Genomic DNA, 20,084 nt, shown 5'->3' with positions numbered 1-20,084 from the left:
CTGTGGTCGGGAGGGGCAGGGGACAGCTGTGGCTTTTCCAGCAGCGGGTGGCCTGCTGCCAATGCCCTGTCCTGGCCCTCTGTGCCTTCCTGCGCGTTTCCCAGAGGCTGCCCGGCCAGCGTCTGGGGGAGGGGGCCGCTGTTGGGGGGGAAGCAGGGCACGAGGGACACCAGGAATCTGATCCCCTCCTAAACCCCCTTTCTTGCAGCAGCTAGCTAGAGGCAATGCTGCTGTTTACGTCCCAAACCCAAGCATCAGCGTCTTTGCTGGGGGTGGCTTCTAGAAAGGTTGTGAAATGGCGAAACACTGTTTAAACACGGTGCTGGTGGCTCTCCGGAAGCAGGAAGCAGGAAAGAGGGGAAAGGAAAAGAAGCAGGTGTCATAGTTCTCAGAAATGCAAACAAACACGGGGAAAGTGGGAAACATTTCAAAAAACGTGAAGTCTTATCCTTTCAATGATTTCATTTAACGGGCTCCCTTCCCGCTTCTAGGTAGCTTAAAAGTCGCGCGCAAACTACGTGGGCTGCGTCCTGCCTGTGCACAGGGAGCCCCCCTCCCCCCCCCACCCCCCAACTCACTCGCTCTTCAGCAACGCGGCTCTGAGCTGGGACTGCAGGGCTCTCTCGTCGTCCAGCTCCGTGCACAGGCGTCTGGACACCGCCTGGAGGCGGCCCACGGAGGCGCTGCTGAGGCACGGGGGCAGAGGGGCAGGGGGGCAGGGGAGTGGGGGGGCGGGGAGGTGGCGTCAGCCTGGCCCCCAGAGAAAGCCCCCCGGTGGCCACTATCCCACTGAGGCCTTCAGCTGGCCTCTTCGTTTTCAAGAGAGAAATCTGTCTACACCGGCCAGCGGGAAAGGCCTTCAAGAAAAGCTGCCCCTCTGCCTACTTCTGGCTGCTTGGCCAGGCACAGAACCCGCTAGAACACCTGCCCTGGCCACACCAGTGCCCACTTCGCTCCCGGGGTCAGGGAGCCGGATCTCCTGGTTCCAGCCTGTCCGAGTTGCGGGCCCATTCCGATCAGGGAAGGATCCTGCACACTCGCCCGACTGGAAGCAGTCAGGCGGCCAAAACGCCCCTGGGAGACTCTAGGTAGGGAGTCCACTCTGCACCCTCTTCTGTCCTGGGCTGGGGCCGGCTCAGTGCACCGCCCAGGCACCCGACCGCTCAGGCATGTTCTGAGATAATCACAGATGATCACGGGGTGGCCAGTGGGGCTGTGTGGAAATAGCCTTGGGTGACAAAGACCTCAGGACCGGTGTGTGCATACCATGGATCAGGACCCCACACGTGTACGGCTGGGGAGTGGGTTTCCAGCAGCTGGTGTGGCCCTCATTTCTCGACACCCAGCCTGCTGTGTCCCATAGAATCAGGTGGATTTTAAAGTCCTACAAAAGAGCCTGTCTCTGCCTGCAGGGGGCTGGGCTGCAGGCCTCACGACGCTGCTGCTGGGTGAGCTGTCTGGCACCTTGTCCTGTCTGTCCTGTGACCCCCCAGGACTCCAGCCTCCAGCCGCCAGGAGGCCCCCTACACTCCTGGGGCCAGTGGGGCCCAGCGCTCGTCCCTTCCTGGAAGCAAGTGGGGCAGCTACATTCAGATTCTGGCTCAGAGCGCCAGGACCAACGTCCCACCGTGTCCCCGCTCAGCAGGGTGACCCCGGGCAGCTCACTTAGTGTCCCTGAGTCCCTCAAAGGGCTGCTGTGAGACCAATAGGGCCTGAAGTGCATGGACGCCACCTGGCTCACCTGTGGACACCAGCCCCGGGCGCGGGGAGCTCCAAGCAGATGTGTCCACGTGAGGTAGCCGCGCAGGCCTCTGACCCCCTGCCTGTCCTGTCCCCTCATCTGGGTAGTGGCACTACCTGGCTGGCCGATCGAGACAAAGCCAGTCCTGATGTTTCTTCCCCTAAGCTCATTGGTGTCCCTGCCCCGTCCCCACAGAGTGGCCTCTCTTTTTGGGCACTTCTACGGCTTTGCACATCCTCACCCCCAGAATGTTCCTTCCTAGTCCCTGCAGGCAAGTTGTTTTTCTTACTCAGGTTCCAGCCTGGAGGCAACTCCTCAGGAAGCCTCCCTGGCCACCTGCCTCAAAGGGACCACCTCTCCTGACCTCACGGCCACCAGCTCTCTTGTCCTTGTGACCACCTGTCTCTTTCCGTATCGGGGTGCGTCTGTTCCCCACCCTGGAGGGCGGCCAGTCTGCTTCCTCGTGCACCCGAGGGCAGCAGGTGTTAGTACAGATGACGAGTCGGGTGACCGGACGCCTTCTGCTGCGGCACTGGGGGCCCCCGCCACCCGCCCCGCTCGGCGCCCGGGGCGCACGACCTACGTGTTGTTGGCCTCTCTCCCTGCAGCCACCTCGGCCGCCACGCTCGCCTGCTGCTTGGCGATGAGCTCTATCCTCTGGCGGCAAGCACGCAGCTCTCCTCTGCAGGGAAGTCAGAATCCGCATAAGCAGTTCTCTGGGATTGAGCCTCTCCTCACGCTCTCCCTCGGGAGCCTCGGGCAGAAACCCATCTTCCTTCAGCTCCCCTAACCCAGGCCAGGGGCCGCGGTTATATGTCCCCCCTCGTCCAGGATAGGGGTCGCGGTCATCGGTCCCCCCTCACCCAGGCCAGGGGCCGCGGTTATATGTCCCCCCTCGTCCAGGGCAGGGGTCGCAGTCATCGGCCCCCCCCTCACCCAGGCCAGGGGCTGTGGCTATATGTCCCCCCTCGTCCAGGCCAGGGGCCCCGGTCATCTGTCCCCCCTCACCCAGGCCAGGGGCCGCGGTTATATGTCCCCCGTCGCCCAGGCCAGGGGCTGCGGTTATATGTCCCCCCTTGTCCAGGGCAGGGGTTGCGGTCATCGGTCCCCCCTCACCCAGGCCAGGGGCTGCGGTTATATGTCCCCCGTGACCCAGGCCAGGGGCCGCGGCTATATGTCCCCCCTCGTCCAGGCCAGGGGCCCCAATCATCTCTCCCCCCTCACCCAGGCCAGGGGGCCCCGGTCATCTGTCCCTCCTCACCCAGGCCAGGGGCCCCGGTCATCTTTCCCCTCACCAAGGCCAGAGGCCCCGCTCATCTGTCCCCCCTCGCCCAGGCCAGGGGCCCCGGTCATCAGTCCCCCCTCATCCAGGCCAGGGGCCCCGGCCATCTGTCCCCCCTCATCCAGGCCAGGGGCCCCGGCCATCTGTCCCCCCTCATCCAGGCCAGGGGCCCCGGTCATCTGTCCCCCTTGCCCAGGTTAGGAGCTGAGGTGACATCATCTTTCCAGGGATTTCTCTCACACAATCAAGCTGCCTGATCAGGGTCTTGTTTCCTGAAAGCCCTTCAGAGGGGCCACCGTGTGACCTCAGCCCAAATGAGAGTTCACGGGAACCGGCACACGTGAACGTGGCCAGGCGTGTAAGGGCACCGGGGAGAGGCCTGGGAGGGCCGCACACCCGGCACACAGCTGCAGCACCTCGTCAGCGTTCTAGAACTCCCAGACCCGACAGGACAAGCGACCGACGTGTGGGCCTGGATCGAATCCGATTCAAAACTCTAGCTCCTGTGATGAGAACAGCAGAACCAAACCCAGAGCGCGGGCTCTAAGCCAGCCTGGAGGACACGCAGGGAACCGCCGTGGTTGCGCGGCCGGGAGATGCTCACTTCCTCAGGGGAGGAACCGGGCGGAGGTCCGGTGGAAGGAGGTTTTTACTCGCTCCGGGGACAAGTAGGCAGGAGTGATGCCTGCAGGCGGCGGTCACACAACTCAGCAGACAGAAATCACAGGCACACGCACCCACAGGGAAAGAACCCACAGGCGAAGGTGGGCAGGGGCACGTGGGTCACAGCGGGGACCATGTGTTTTCCACTTTCCCGTATGGCCTTCTCTTCGCGGACGTTTGGGGAACACGCGCTACCAGTGTTAGCGCGGGTCAAGCCGGAGCGGACCCCGGGGCAGGACGCGCCGACCCGGGGCCCAGCCCCACGCAGGCCACCAGCGAGGCCCGGGCCCCGCACGACCAACGGGGACACCCTCTGCACGCCTCACGTGACGGCCAGGAGGGCAGGGGGAGATCCGTCCATCGAGGCCGGCCCCGAGGTCGCCAGGGTCGGAGGCCCGGGCAGAGCCGAAGCCTCCGGAGCACGACGGCCGCCCCGCCCCCCGCTCGCCCCGCCCCCCCCCCCCCCCCCTCGCCGCAGCTCCCTCCCCGCCGCCGTCGCCTCGCCGAGCCCACCTGGTTTTCCGCACGAGCAGCTCTTTCTCCTCCCGCAGCGTCTCCAGGCGGCCCAAGGTCCCCCGCAGGCCGCAGGCCTGGAACCTGGCTGGGGCGGCTGTTTTCTTCCCACCTGGGTCAGCATCGGCGTTCCCCGGGCTTAATGCGGAAGGACAGCGGCGGCCCTCGCGCGCTGCTCGCCCCCGCCCGGCTCCACCTTTCCGCCGCCGCCGCCGGGGGCGCCCAGGCTGGGGTGCGGGGAGCAAGGGGCCCGCCCGGAGTAGTTACCGGCGGCGGCCTCCCGAGTCGGCACCCTTCTCAGCTGCCGGAGGAAGAAATTCAACCTGGAACTCTGGAGCCTCTAGTTCATCTCTTTCTAGAAATCCAGGCAAGAGAAAAAACACAAAGTAGACGCAGACGTTCAAGTCTGAAGCACTGGGACGAACCTAGACAAGCTCGCATCTGCAGGCGACGATGCTGGTGGCCTTAGAGCAATGGTTGTCAAAGCGCGGCCCGGGGAACCCTGGTGGGAGCGCCTAGAACTCTCTGGGAGCGTCTGCAGTCAAAACTATTTTCCTAGCAGTACTGGAACACCGTTTGTCCTCTCACTCTCGTTTCACGAGTGTAGAATGCAGTTTCCCAAGGTCCACGTGACGGCTCGTGTCACAACAGACTAACACGCCCGGGCGGGAATCCAGCTGTCTTCTGACGAGCCACACTCTTCTCGTTACATACAACAGGTTCAGTTTTGCTGTTTTCACTGAGTACATATAAGAAGTTTTTCAGCTTTAATTTTTAATACACTCGATATTAAAGAATGTAACTGACGTAGGGGTGTCTGGGCGGCTCAGTCGTGCGTAAAGAATTTTAAGAGAACACAGAAGTGGGAAGGGGCCTACTGGCCAAATTTAGAACAAATTGAGCATCAAAATAAACGGGGCAGAGGGGCCCCTGGGGGGCCCAGTCGGTTAAGCATCCGACTTCAGCTCAAGCCATGATCTCCCGGTTCATGGGTTCGAGCCCCACGTCAGGCTCGGTGCTGACAGTTCAGAGCCTGGAACCTGCTTCAGATTCTGTCTCCCTCTCTCTCTGCCCCTCCCCTGCTCATGCTCTGTCTCTCTCTCAAAAATAAATAAACATTAAAAAGTTAAAAAAAAATAGTAACCGACAGGAAAAACACTTTCTGGTTGCAACGATTTTTAAGAATGTAAAGGGGTTCTCTGACAAAAAAGTTGGAGAATTATTATCTTATGCAATTTCTCTCTACCCTTCATTAAATCTCAGTGAAAATGACTACAAAGGAATTCAACAAGGCGTCAGTGAAAATCACAAGGAGTACAGGAGGAAGAGAGGAGACAAAAAGCCTGTACATTTGGGAAGACGGAAAGGTGGGGACGAATTTACTACCCCCCCATACCTCACCTCACAGCTCCTCACCTCAGCTTGCCTTGCCACACCTCACCTCTTCTCACCTCACCAACCTCAGCTCACCGCGCCTCACTGCACCTCACCTCACGACGCTCACTGCACCTCAGCTGACTTCACCTCACCGTATCTCACCTCGTCTCGCCACAACTCACCTCACTGTACCCCACCTCGCCACACCTCACTTCTCCTTACAACACTTCACCACAGCTCAGCTCACCACACCTCACCTCATCTAACCACAACACCTAACCACACCTCACCTCACCTCACCTCACAGTTCCTCACCCACCTACCTCACCACACCTCACCTCACGCTTCACCCCACCTCACCACAGCTCAGAAACGGAGAAACGAGCCGCGCTGCAGTTAGATGGAGAACCAAGGAAACTAGTCCAGGTTTGATTGTCTTGCCTGGTGTCCAGCACTAGCCCAAATCGAGGCCTATCTTGGATTATCGGATTATTTTTAAATCTATAAACTTCCAGGGAAAGAAAACCAAAATAGGTCACAATCAAAGGGATAAAAATGGCATCCTATTTCTCAATAGAGACGCTGGAAACGAGAAAACTGTAATCTGTCGCTTTCGAGAATCTCGGCCATAATTTATCTTTTTTTTCTTCAACTAAAGACAGAATGATATAAACTTTGAGGAAAAAAAAATAAGCCTAAAAGATACAGTCTTTCCAAAGAAAGGGAATTCAGGGAAACTATAAAGCACGTCATTTATCTTCATTGTTGCCAAAACACCTGTTATCTGTGAAAAGACTTTTATTACCATCTTCCACAATCGGGACATTGTCCAAAAGCTCCTTCGTAGGGAACTGGTTAGCGTCTTCTTCCATCTTGGGAAGCAGAAATTAGCTACAAAAAAAATTGTAACAGGTATAGATGAATAGGATCATAGTTAAAAACCATAAATATCGGATTTCATACGCATTAACACTTTTCTCTTGTAAAAAGACATTAAGAAAATGGATGAGGGGCACCTGGGTGGCTCAGTCAGTTTAGCACCCAACTCTTGGTTTTGGCTCAGGTTATGATCTCATGGTTCGTGGGCTCAAGCCCCACGATGGGCTCTGTGGTGACAGTGCAGAGCCCGCTAAGGATTCTCCCTCCTTCCCTCTCTCTCTGTCCCTCCCGGGCACACGCTCCCTCCCTCTCTCTCTCTCTCAAAATACATAAATAAACTTTTGTAAAAAAGAAGACAAGAAAATGGACAAGCCACAGACTAGGAGAAAATATCTGCAGCAGAGAAATCTGACAACAGTCGCATATCCAGAATATATAAAGAGCCCCTGAACATCAACAACATAAAGTCCAAACTCCGACTGAAAAGGGGCAGGAATTTTAGAACAGACGTGGCAAGAGGAGGTACACAAATGGCCAACGAGCTTGTGACACTCGCGCCGCAGCATCAGTCCCCGGGGAAACGTGAAGTAAGACCATCACGAGACACTGCTGCACACCTGTGAGAACGCCCCAAATCGAAAATACGAACACTGGCCCAGCACGGGACCCGGAAACCCTCCTCCAGGACGTGCCCGGGAGAAACCAGAACACATCCCTCAAACGACCTTGCACACGAGTGTTTACCCAGAGGGCCCCCAGCCGGAAAACAACCCAAGCGCCCGTCGTCGTGAGCACGTGCCGCTGCTCGGGAACAAGAAGGAACCGAACGGATGCGCACGAGCGTGTCGCAGGGGCCTCGCCGGAGGTGAAGGAAGCCACACACGGAAGAGAACCGGGAAACCCCCATTCAGGCAAAACTACCTGCCGGCGGCCGTGGATCTGGGGTCAAAGGCGAGGAGTGGGAGGGGCGCGAGGGCACTGCGGGGTGGGGGATGTTCTGCATCATTTCTAGCGGTGGTTGCACACGTGACGATCAAACCTCATCCAAACGAACCTTCGGGATGTGCGTGCTATATAGCACGTCGCGTGTTACGGGGCAGGTCCGAAGCAACCCTTAAGGAATTTCAGAACATCCCTCACGCTTTAGTTCTTTGAGGGACCTTAGGGGCCTGCCTGCCCAGAACTCGTGCGGAATGTTGATATTATGTAGGAGATGCTACAATTGTAGATGAATTTGTCTTTCATGTTTCACTTTACAATTGCCTCGGAATCATTGACTGAAAAATATTTTCAAAGCCTAATAATGTTTCCTGGATGAATCAATAATAAGTCAAGGCCAGCGATTCCTTTTAAAAAATGCTGCAAAGAAACAATCACGCATTACAGTTCTGAGAGGCAAAATTTCAAGGCATCTTGTCAAATGCCAACAATATTCCTCCTACTTGAGAAAACCTATTAACCCCCCCCCCCCAATCTGTGAATGGCAGAGCTTTTAGAACATATTTACAAAGTGGCCGAGTCTGTTCTGCTCGCGCTCATGGACTCCATGTGCTCATCACAGCGCAGCTCAATTGTCTCCCGGATGGATGGCAGCCTGGTACGAGGTGGATCATCACACATACAGTTCCATTGAAGATGCCATTAAACCACATACACTTCTTTTTAAATTTTTTTTTTTTTACATTTTATTTATTTTTGATAGAGAGAGACAGAGCACGAGTGGGGGAGGGGCAGAGACAGAGGGAGACACAGAGTCCGAAGCAGCTCCAGGCCCCGAGCCGTCAGCACAGAGCCCGACGCGGGGCTCGAACTCACAGACTGCGAGATCATGACCTGGGCCGAAGTCGGACGCTTAACCGACTGAGCCACCCAGGTGCCCCGACACTTCTTCTTTTTTAATGTTTATTTATTTACTTTGAGAGAGAGAGAGAGAGAGAGAGGGGGGGAGAGAGAGAGAGAGAATGAATCCCAAGCAGGCTCCATGCTGTTGGCGCAGATCCCGACATGGGGCTCGATCTCACGAACCACGAGATCATGACCTGAGATGAAATCAAGAGTCACACGCTCAACAGACTGAGCCACCAGGTGCCGCTGAACCACGTGCACTTTGAATGTCCAGTGAAACAGGGCAGTTCCAGACAGGGAGCCTCTGATGCCTCTTAAATTCTCACTAAAACCATAGCAGAAGGATTCAGTTTTTTCAACACACGCATCTACAAGGACACGGCAAATGGGAGAATAAACAGCTTGAACAAAACAGAAGCCGGGAGTGTGAGGCGGTAGCAGCCCTGCAGGCAGAGGTACGGACCGACCTCCAGGGGAAAACTTGAGCCATAAAAACCCACGTGTGCCCCACTGCCCGTGGAAGGCCCCAGAACTCGGTGTCTATGGGGATGAAGTAGAATCGGAAACAGATTTGCTAAAACATGCGTAAGAGGCAGTTGGAAGTTCCATTTCCATTTTAGGCATGTGGCTGTCCAGCGTGCCAGCCATCACACTAAAAATAACCACAAACGCCGCATAAAATTGTATGTTAATTGCCTTAAGAACCTTGAAGACTTGACTAGAAAGTAAGAAATCATCAGGTCAAAATCTAAGTGAAGGCAAGATTGTAAACAGGTGAAAGGGCCAAGGTGTAACAAAACAAACAAACAAACAAAAGGTCTCCTTTTAAATTGGATTAAAAGACCCATAGCAACAACCAAAAAATCTAACTGTCCACTATTGGAGAGACATCTAAAACACAAGCTTACAGAAGCACTGAAATTTTTTTAATGTTTATTTATTTTTGAGAGAGAGAGAGAGAGAGAGAGGGCAAGTGGCAGAGGGGCAGAGAGAGAGAGGGAGACACAGAATCCAAAGCAGGTTCCAGGCTCCGAGTTGTCAGCACAGAGCTCGGTGCAGGGCTCAAACCCATGAACTGTGAGACCTTGACCTGAGCCAAAGTCAGACGTTCAACCGACTGAGCCACCCCGGCGTCCCGAAGCGACAATTTTACATCCACGTGTGTTCACTAATGGAGTCACAGAGGAAACGGCACAGATCGACAGAACAAGGAAGAAGTCAAAATGCAAACTCTCGTGGGAAAATTTCACACACCGCTCTCAGGAACTGATAACAAAAGCAGATAGCAGAAGTCGTTAATGACACTGGACATCATTAACAAACTGAACGTGGCAGACATACAGAGAGCATACCAGCGACAGAATTGCAAGTGCTCCCTGAAGGCACACACTGAATATTTACAAAAGCCGTCTCCTGGACCCGAAGCAGGTCTCAATAGATTTTAAGAGACTAAAACGTACAAGGCTTTGTACAGCATAAGGAACATGGTCAGTTATACTGTGACAGCTTTGTGTGGTGGCAGACGGTGACTACACTTGTCACGGTGGTGACTCTGCAATGTACAATATCAAATCACTAAGGGGTGCACCTGAAACAAACACAGTATTAATATCGTATGCCAATTATTCCTCAATAAAAACAATCATAAAAAGCTTGTTCTCTGACCAAAAGTCACCAGCCCAAATCAATAACAAAGAGAGAAGTATTTCTAGAAAATAAGAAACATACTTCTAAGTAACCCATGGGTCAAGGGAAAAAAATCATGCTGGAAACAGTAAAATACTTTGAGCTGAGTTACAAGGACAGTAGCTCCAATCAACCATAGCGCAGCTGACCCCACGCAGAGCAAACTCCTGAACTTCACACAAAAACGGCATTAGGAAAAGGCTAAAAGTTAATGCACGAAACATCCAGCTCGAGTGGCTGCAGAAAAAACTGCGAGATGAACCCAAAGAAAGTGGAAGAAAGCAGACTGAAAATATTAACAATTCATGCAACAGAAACGAACGTACGTGATCGAGATGCTCCTGGAAACCAAGAGTTTGTATTTTTAAAAGACTAAAATTGATAAATATGTCAGGAAAACATTAAAGTAGGCATGAACAACTTTATGCCAGTAAATTTGAAAATGTAGACAACGGACAAATTATTAGAGAAATATTACTAATCAGAATTGTTTGACCAAAAAAACCTTCCAAAGTCCCACAAACATAAAAGAAACTCAATCAACAGTCAAATGCATTCCCAGGAAGAACACTCCAGGCTCAGAGGCTTCCCCATCCACTTGTGGGAAACACGCCGGGCGCAGACCACTGGGTTCACACGCACCCCCTCCCGGAGGGACAGGCAGGTCCGGACTTCTCTCCTGGGGCTCACGCAGCCTTCGTCACCAGAGCCCGACACCGACAGGGGAGACCGGAGACGGGGAGCTCCTGTCGCTCAGAGCGCAGACACGAAAATGCAGAGAGAGGCATCGTTGGCCTGGATCCGCAGTGTCAACACGGCATAAAACTTCAGGACCACGGCGCGTTTACTTAGCATCGGAAGTCAGCTTAATTCACCCCGGTAACAGACCGAAGGAAGAGAATTATATGATCAACTCGACAAGTGTGGGGAAAAAGTATTGATAAACTTCAACATGCCACTTATGCTTTAAAAAAAACGTGGCAATCTTACATTAGGAACAGTCTCCCTTCATGTAACAAAGGCTACACGCTGCCGACAACGTACAGGAGGCATCACGCATCATCCTAGACGTTAAAAATGTTCTTTTAAGACGGAAAACAGGGGCGCCCGGGTGGCTCAGTTGGTTAAGTGTCCGACTTCGGCTCGGGTCGTGATCTCACAGTTTGTGGGTTCGAGCCCCGCGTCAGGCTCCATGCTGAGAGCTGGAGCCTGGAGCCTGCTTCGGATTCTCTCTGCCCCTCCTCCCCCCCTCAAAAGGTGAATAAAAAATTAGAAAAAGAAACAGACGGAGAACAAAACAAGGGCTTCGCTGAGCTACTTCCTTCCACGGGCACTCCTGCCTCCCAGCTAGAACCTTTGGGGTAAAAGGACCAAAAAGGCATTCAGAAATGGCAATGTTTTCAGATAACATAGCCGTGTACATAGGAAATCCAAATGAGTATACAGACCTCCCTCATGAAAGTTATCGAGACGATGTTGTAATGTCGTTAGATATAAATGCAATAATAAAAACCAAACATATTCCCATTTATCAAAGATTTGGAAAAGATGCCATTTACAATTCCATCAAAAAATACGAACTGCGTAAGGACAAACACAACAAAAGGCTGCAGGACCGCTCAGGAGGAAATGACGGAGCCTCCCCGGGTGACGGCAAAGGAGGCCTAAATAATAAATAAACGGACCAGATGATCCTGACACCTCAACAAGTGGGTGTCATGGGGGAAAGGGGGATCGGGAGGCCTTTTTAAGTGAAAAGGTCCGGAAGACAAAAGTCCACCTCCTGCCGTGTGGGGGTCCTGTTTGGAAGCAACTGTAAAAGACGTTTTTGAGATCATGTGGGAAAGTGAACACAAATTGGCATTAGATTTTATTAAGAAATTCACGTTAATTTTGTTGGGGTTGACGATGATTTTGCAGTTATGCGAAAAGTGAGTCTTCAGCCGTTGGAGCTGTATTTACCGGCCCAAACCCACGAACCGTGAGATCGTGACCGGAGCCAAAGTCGTACGCTCAACCGAGTGGGCCACCCAGGCGCCTCCAGGGTTTCTTACACAGGACACCAAAGTCATTAGCCATGAGAGGAAAAGCTGGCAGGTGGTCACGTACATTTAAATTAAAAACTGTCATTCAGATGATGCCCTCGGGAGAGTGAGAAAAAAGTTACAAGCCAGAAGCTAAATTCAACACATTATCCTAAAGGTCCTCCGCATCAAGACCACGCAAGGATTACCCACAAATCAGTAAAGAAGGTGGCAGTCCGGGGGCAGCGGCAGGACCCACACAGGCACTTGACCATTGAGGACATTCAAATGGCCAGGAAGTGGGGCAGCCATGTGTCCAGTGTGACCGCGTGCCCCACTTCATGCCTGTTTTCCTGGCATTATTAAGAGTGTTTCCCTTTAACTCTTAGCCAAGTCGTGCTTTGGACGATACACTATTTCTTGGTAATGAACAACACCAACAACAACAATTGTCCAACCTCATTTGTAATTAGGGAAACGAAAGTTAAAGTCACAATCTCCTATCGTTACGTGGTCATCACACTTGGTAAGACATCACAAGCCCGACAGTGGCAGGTGCGTGAGTGAGGCAGCGGGAACGTTCACTCGGCCATGGCGGGAGCGTGGGAGCGAGAGCGGGGACAATCACTTCCAGAGAGTCTGGCGTCACCCGGTAGAGTTAACGAGCGCGCGCCTCCGTGCGGCTCTCCCGCCGCTGCTGCAACAACTTCCCGCAAACCCAGTGACTTCACAGATTTACTGCCTTACGATCCTGACGTCGGATTCTGAAATGAGTCTCACTGGGTGAAAATCAAGGTGTGGGCAGGACAGCGTTCCCTTCTGGACGCTCTAGGGAGGATTTTTGTTTCCAGAGGTCACGCACACTCCTGGGCCCACTGGACCGCCTTCAAAGCCAGCAGCGTCAGTGTGGTCTTTCTCCTGGGGCCCCCTGACTCTCTCTCTCCTGCCTCCCTGTCCCACTTCTGAGGACCCTGTGTCTGCACTGGGCACATGTGGATAATCCAGGACAATCTCCCCATCTCCAGACACCTGGGTAACAACCTCAGTTCCCCTGCCGCGTCATCTAACATATTCCCAAATTCCAAGGATTAGGTCATGGATCTCTCTGGGCACCATTCTGTGCCCCCCTACCCTCTGACTCAGCGGTGCCTCTCCTAGGTGTGTGCCCTACGGAAAGTCTCAGCCGTTATGCTCGTGTCCCGGAGCTGTCACAGCATAAGCGTGGCACACCGGGCGTCTCAGGACAACAGAAGTGTATTCTCTCACACTTCCGGAGGGCAGGAGTCTGACATCAAGGTGCCGGCAGGGCCTTGTTCCCTCTGAAGCACTACAGCAGGGTCTGTCCCAGGCCTCCCTCCCAGGTTCCGAGAGTTCCTGGCCCGTGGCAGGGCAACTCCAACCTCCGTGTGATGCTCTGAGTGCACATCTACGTTCAAATACCTCTCTCTCTTTTTTTTTAATGTTTATTTATTTTGGAAGGAGAGAGAAACAGAGCATGAGCGGGGGAGGGGCGGAGATAGAGGGAGACACAGAATCTGGCAGCACGGAGCCCGACGCGGGGCTCAAACTCATGAACCTCAAGATCATGACCTGAGCCCAAGTCAGACGCTCAACCTACTGAGCCACCCAGGCACCCCTTAAATACCTCCTTTGTATAAAGACGCCTGACATATGGGATCAGGGGCCCACTCTCCTCCAGTGTGACCTCATCTTACTGAATTCCATCCCCAGTGACCCTATTCCCAAGTGAGGTCACATTCTGAGATGCCAGGGGTTAGAGCTTCAACCTATGATTTTTTTTCCCCCTGAAGAAACACAATTCAATTCATCACAGACTTAAACAACAGGAGACATAACACGACCTCAGAGAGCAGCAGCAACTCTGGGAACAAAGCCCCATGGCCACCAACAGCAGAAAACACCGACAGCGTGATCTGGCCTACAGAGTGCTGGATGGTTACGAGGAAGGAGCCGGCGCCGTGTCACAGAGCGGGTGCGCCTCTTCCACACGACTGATGGGCAGATGGTGCACAGCACTCACCCTTCTTCCCTCTGGAAGCTTCCGGACTAGGTTCCCCAGGAGGGGCAGGCAAAGCAGGACCCGGGGTGGCCCAGAGCTGGCTGTCAGGGCCTGAGTAGGAGGAAGGCAGCGCTGAGAAGGGCATCAGAGCCCAAGCAGGGTGGAGGGCGAGCCCGCGGTGAGCCGCCCAGCTCAAGCCTGGGAAGGGTGACGCGGCCACTAGCCTCAAAGTATCTCCCAACAAAATGCGCGTTCATTACAGAGGGAAAAAGGTAACTTCCCAGCGCAGACATTGGCAGACACCACTTTGATTAAGTGATCAAGGCAAACATCATCTGTAATGTGACAAATGGGCCACCATGAGCCACCTGACAGGATGGAATGGGATGAAGAAAGTTGTGCATAAGTTCTGTGACTTTCCTGCCAAGGATGCATAATGCGAATCTAATCTTGAGGAAACATCAGACAACCCAAATGGAAGAGCTTTCTACAAAGTCACCGCCTGCAGCCATCAAAGGTGCCAGGGTCATGGGGGCCAAAGAAAGGCTGGGGAATGCTGTGGACCGAAAGACACCGAACAAACACTAAGTCGCTATGATGACCGAGTGCTGTGCGACGTCCCAGACTGAGTCCTTTTTGCTTTTGTGACTTTACGGGATCAACTGTCAAAATGTGCTTGACTGGGCTGAGGACCAGCAGTAGTGACACATCCATGTGACTCTCTTGACCTTGATGGTCACGTGGACCATGGTCATGCCCGAGAGGGCCCTTGCAGGTAGGAAATACTCAAAAGTACGGTGGTGGTGGTGATAAAGCTTCATGCAAGCTACTCCTTCTCAAATGCTTCAGGAAAAGGAAGATTGTTGGTGCTCAACTTGCAACTTTTATGCAACTTGGCGTTGTTTCAAAATTGAAAAAGAATATACACCGTATCATTCCATTTATATGAAGTTTAACAACATGTGGAATTTAATCATATTGCTTAGGAATGCACACATAGGTGGGACACCTAGAGAAAAGCAAGGGAGTTAGACTCACAAACCAGCTCACGGTCCTGGGGGGAGGTCTGCCAGGCAGGACAGGGGTGGGTTGACTTGTGCGGTGCTAACACGCTTTTATTTCTGGACTTGGGGGGTCGCCACCGATGTTCACTTTAAAACCAGTGTGTACGCTGTGCTCATGAATTTCCGCACGGCTTACCCGCAGAGAGTGAGTGCGGGAGTCTTCTGAGCTGCTGCAGACCAGACTGGGGCCTGCTCACGTGCTCGGCGCCCAGGCCCCACCTGCCCCTCGCCTGCCCCTCACCTGCCCCCTCACTTGCTCGGCACCTGCTCCTCATCTGTCCCTCACCTAATAAGTGCCCAGTCCCCACCTGCTCCTCACCTGCTCAGTGCCCAGTCCTTGCACACGTTCAAGGAAGCCTCGCTCAAGCCAAAACTTCGAGCGGATAAACGAGTATCCGCTGGTGGACGACGTCGGAGCGGAGGCCCTCGCGCTTCCCAGACCCGGTTATCCTTTGCAGAACCGAGTCGGGAGGCCCTGGGGACTCCGCAGGGCGCCCTCCCACCCCGCCCGAGGTCCCCTCACCGCCGCAGCGGAGGCGCGGCGACCACGAGCGGCGGGCGCGCACCGCCGGGCGCAGGGCCCCCGAGACCCGCCGCAGCAGGCGCCGGCCCGGCAGGACTTGGGCGGCGAGGGCGCTGGGCCGCGTCCGAGGAGCTACGCGGCGGACGGACCCACCTCTCTGCCGACCGGAGCGGGTCGGAACGGCTCGCACGGCGGCTCCTCCGAAGCTCCGCGTCGGCGGCGTCGGCGGCGGGCGGCTCCATGGCAACGGGCGGCCCCAAGCGGCGGGGGAGCTCGCGCGCCGCACGCAACCCCCGTTCTCGCGATGGTTCTGTCCGGCGCGCCCCGCGCAAGCGCAGTGCGCCCGGGATGCAGGCCGCGTGCGGAGGGGCTCGGAGAGGACGGCGCCGCTGGGAGGACCGGACCCGGCACCGGGTCGGCGCTCCGGGTTTGGCCCAAGGCGACCTAAGTTCGGACGGGCTGTCAACCCTGAAAACTAGGTGTGTTCACGTAAAATCTGCATTTCCCCTGCTTTGCGCAAGGGGCGGGGGGTGAGCGGGCACAACGTGCAGGCTGCGCTGGAGCGGAATCGAGCCTCGCCTCGCTCCCCCCCTTCCCCCGTCCCCCGAGGCCCGGGGTCGCCGTTATACCGTAACTCCTGCCCGTCTTTCCTGTCAGGCGACCTTCCTGGCGCGGGGGTGTGTGTGACGAAGGGCACCTCCCGCCAGGCCACGCAGGGGGCGTCCGGCCACCCGAGGGCGTGGGTGCACCTCTGCAGAGACTTGCATGTGACTTGCAAGGTGGCTGGCCCCGCTAGCCGCGTGCTGGCTTTGACCCCTGCCTCCTGGTGCCACAGTGAGGTCCAGGAAGTCCTTTAAGTTTGTGCAGGGAAGACGATCCATCAGGGCCACCAAGCCTCGCAAAAAGCGCAGCAAAGGTGGGAACGGTGGGAGCCAGCCGGTGGCAGCACGCTCCTGCGCCCTCATCGCCCGCTGGTGTTGGCCAGGGCTTCTCCCTGCTCAGAGTGAGGGACCTCGGGGAGACCGAGGTCACCGTATCAGCCCCCGGTGGTAGCCCCTTTACCAGAAATTCTACTTCTCTTCCCCACCCACGCACATGGCGACATGGCGGGGCTTCTTTCTCCCCAGCTTTGCCTTTCTGGGCCTTTCCACATTAACCATCAATACACTTTCTACTGTCGAAGGAAAGGAGAGCAAAAGACTGGAAACACTCCAGTGTTCACCAGTAGGAGCTGCGGGAAGAGGGTGTCGGGAAAGGTGTGCAGCCGCGCCCTGGAGCAGCTGTGAAAGACTGCTCCCAGGTTCTGTCCCAGAGTGGCCTTCAGAACGTATTGTTAAGAAAGATAATAATAAAGTTGCAGAACAGCGTGTATGGTATTTTGCTAAGAAGGGGTAGAAGCAGTAAGAATGTACATGGCTATTTTCCTACCTTGAGAGGTAACGTGCAAACGGTGACCCACCAGGGTCAGGAAGGTGAGGTGTGTGCAGAAACTAGATTTCTCCACATGCGCTTGTCCCTTTGGCTTTGGAACTGTGTAATGACAAAGCCAAAAGTAAATCAATTCCTAAAAATCGGAAGCAAAATGAAACAAATGATCCGAACGGTATGTCAGGTTGAGGGCTTAACCACACAGAAAATAGTTCAAGTGACATTAAAACCCAACACTTTGTATAAGTAGTAACGGCAAAAAGAGCTGCAAAGAAATCTCAAACTGTTTGCATTAATCCTGGTCTTGGTAATAATATTGCCGTTGCTATTTTGGAATTGTGTAAAGTGGGATAGAGCAATTAAGTAGTGTGGTTAATATTAGGAGCCAATAAGGGCACCTGGGTGGCTCAGTAGGTTGAGCCTCCAACTTTGGCTCAGGTCAGGATCTCGCAGTTTGTGAGTTCAAGCCCCACGTCAGGCTCTGTGCTGACAGCTCAGAGCCTGGAGCCTGTTTTGGATTCTGTGTCTCCCTCTCTCTCCCCCTTCCCTGCTCATGCTCTGTCTCTACCTCTCAAAATTGAATAAACGTTAAAAAAATTTTTTTTTAAATATTAGATGCTTTTAAATATCAATGCTTTTAGCTTGAGAGAAGAGATGGAAAATAAGTTAAAAACCTGTAATCTTGGATTTCAATGGGAAATATTAGTATGACTTAATATCTTTTAAAAATGTATTTCTTAGCTCTATCCACTGGAGAGGTCTAGAACTGTCCAATATGGTAGCCACTGGACACATGTGGCTATTTAAATTGAAAATTAAATTAAAAAGGGGAGCCTGGGTGGCTCAGTCGGTTAAGCGTCCGACTTTGGCTCAGGTCATGATCTCACGGTTGGTGAGTTTGATCCCTGTGTCAGGCTCTGTGCTGACAGCTCAGAGCCTGGAGCCTGTTTCAGATTCTGTGTGTGTGTGTGTGTGTGTGTGTGTGTGTGTGTGTGTGTGTGTGTCTGCCCCTCCCCCACTCACAGTCTGTCTCTCAAAAATGAATAAATTTAAAAATGTTTAAAAATTAATTAAAATTAAATACTTGAACAGACATCTTTACACCAATGTTCATAGCAGTGTTATTCATAATAGCCAAAAGGTGGAAACGACCCAAATGTCCATCAGTGGAAGAATGGAAAAACAAAATGTGATATGTATATATAGATACAATAGACTATTTAGCCATAAAAAGAAAGGAAATTCTGACACATACAACATGGGTAAACTTTGAAGACATTATGCTGAGTGAAAAAAGCCAGACACAAAAGAAGAAATATTGTTTGATTTCACTTCTATGAGGTACATGGAGTAGTCAAATTCGTAGAGACAGGAAGTAAAGCAGTGGTTGCTAGGAGGCGGGGGTGGGTGTGAAATGGGGAGTTAGTGTTTAATGGGGCAGAGTTTCAGTTTGGGAAAATGGAAGGGTTTTGGCCATGGGCGGTGGTGATGCTTGCAAATAATGTGAATGTGCACAATGTTGTGACCTGTACACTTAAAAGTGGTTAAAAAGGTAACATTTATGTCATGTATACTTTACTGTAAGAAAAACAATTCAATTAAATAACATTAAGAATTCCATTTCTTGGTTTCAAGCGTTCAATAGCCCCGTGTGGCTAGTAGCTGCTATATTAGGGCAGATATAAAAAGTTCTCATTGTTCTCCCGGGCTGCACTGGTCTAAAAACAAACCAATTCAGGACAAGCGAGCACTCTTAGCACCCAGATTGTTGTCCCTGCATGCCATTTCCCACCAAAACAAACCATAGCTTCATAGGAAGATGACTGATTTCAGATTTGAGGCAGAAAGCACACATGATGGGGGTGCCTGGGGGGCTCCGTTGGTTAAGCATCTGACTCTTGATTTCGGCTCGGGTCATGATCTCCCGGTTTGTGGGTTTGAGCCCTGTGTTGGGCTCTGTGCACACAGTGCAGAGCCTGCTTTGGGATTCCAGACTGCCCCTCCCCCACTTGCACAGGCACTGTCTTTCCCTCATAATAAATAAATAAACATCAACACACACACACACACACACACACACACACACACACACACACAAGATGGTCCTGGAGCCTCTTATCAACAGAAAGCAAGGAAATTATCAGTGAGACTAGCATTGCATCAGAGGATTCGCTAGCCGGAGGCGCTCCCACTAGCCAAAGTAAGGACAATTTGAGTATCAAAAAGAAAAGTAAATATAACAGATTGAAGCATGGCAAATGTGTTAATATCCATGAGCGCATTAAAAAAATAAAATCTTCATTGATCATCTTTGACAGATGCTAGGATACTAAGTGACTATTCTGTGGTAGCAGCCAGCCACGGAGGAGGCTCCACTCTGATCTCCCTTCCAGAGAGAATTTTCATTCAACTGCTAGGAGTGCAGCTGGCTGCCCGCCAGGTTCAGTACGCTGAGTTCACTCTCTTTCTGGGTCGTCTCTGGTCAGAGATGGAGCATGGCGGGGGCTCTAGGTGGACCATACCCATCAACCCAGGACTCCTCTAATGGACAATCTCTGCTCCAAAGTTCCTCCAACCCCTTCCTTTGGGTTGGCCCAGACTTCGTTAGATTTGCATTAGAGTTAGATTCTCTCTGCCCGATCCTACTTCTTCCCACTTTCCATTCACAGGCTTCAGATCAGTATTGCAGTCTGCCGACTTCCTCGGCCCAATTTCACTCCCCACCCCCACTCCTGATCTTTCATAGCCATGAGCCCCCAGTGAATCTCTTGCATTCTGAATGCCATCTCACGGTATGCTTACTAGAGGACCCAAATTAACAGAGTTGGTAGCAGCAATGGTCTGAGAAAGTAGATGGTGAGGTGGGGATTTGTAACTAGATCACTCGCTGCCCAGCTGGTAGTGAGCAGCTCATCCTGCATAGTGTGTGGACGCCTTGAGCAAGGAGGCAGCCCACTGGCAACATTTTCACTAGGAATAAATTGGGAGAAGAGTGGTTAGTACAGTGACTGAGAAGGATGTCTGGGAGGGTGACAGAGA

The 20,084-nt window shown here is 53.1% G+C and overlaps 1 protein-coding gene across 4 annotated transcripts in view; it reads right to left on the bottom strand.

The window, feature by feature from the left end:
- CFAP74 (cilia and flagella associated protein 74) overlaps window positions 1–15,860 on the bottom strand; it is a 67,611-nt gene extending 51,751 nt beyond the window's left edge. For 2 of the 4 annotated variants that reach the window (XM_047873061.1, XM_047873063.1), the window contains exons 1-6: window positions 15,771–15,860; window positions 6,382–6,467; window positions 4,467–4,554; window positions 4,200–4,337; window positions 2,325–2,423; window positions 579–683 (exon numbers count right to left, since the gene is read on the bottom strand). In XM_047873061.1, the coding sequence (XP_047729017.1) occupies window positions 579–683; window positions 2,325–2,423; window positions 4,200–4,337; window positions 4,467–4,554; window positions 6,382–6,448 (497 nt within the window). In that variant the 5' untranslated portion in view covers window positions 6,449–6,467; window positions 15,771–15,860. Of the gene's footprint in view, window positions 1–578; window positions 684–2,324; window positions 2,424–4,199; window positions 4,338–4,466; window positions 4,555–6,381; window positions 6,468–15,413; window positions 15,581–15,770 lie in introns of those variants that run through there. The other 2 variants (XM_047873062.1, XM_047873064.1) reach the window with 2 other exon arrangements.
- Between the last annotated feature and the right edge of the window lie 4,224 nt (window positions 15,861–20,084).

The sequence above is a fragment of the Prionailurus viverrinus genome, chromosome C1 (assembly GCF_022837055.1).
Source record: "Prionailurus viverrinus isolate Anna chromosome C1, UM_Priviv_1.0, whole genome shotgun sequence".
NCBI lineage: Eukaryota > Metazoa > Chordata > Mammalia > Carnivora > Felidae > Prionailurus > Prionailurus viverrinus.
The sequence above is the reverse complement of the archived record's forward strand: the minus strand, read 5'-3'. Positions and strand labels throughout refer to the sequence as shown.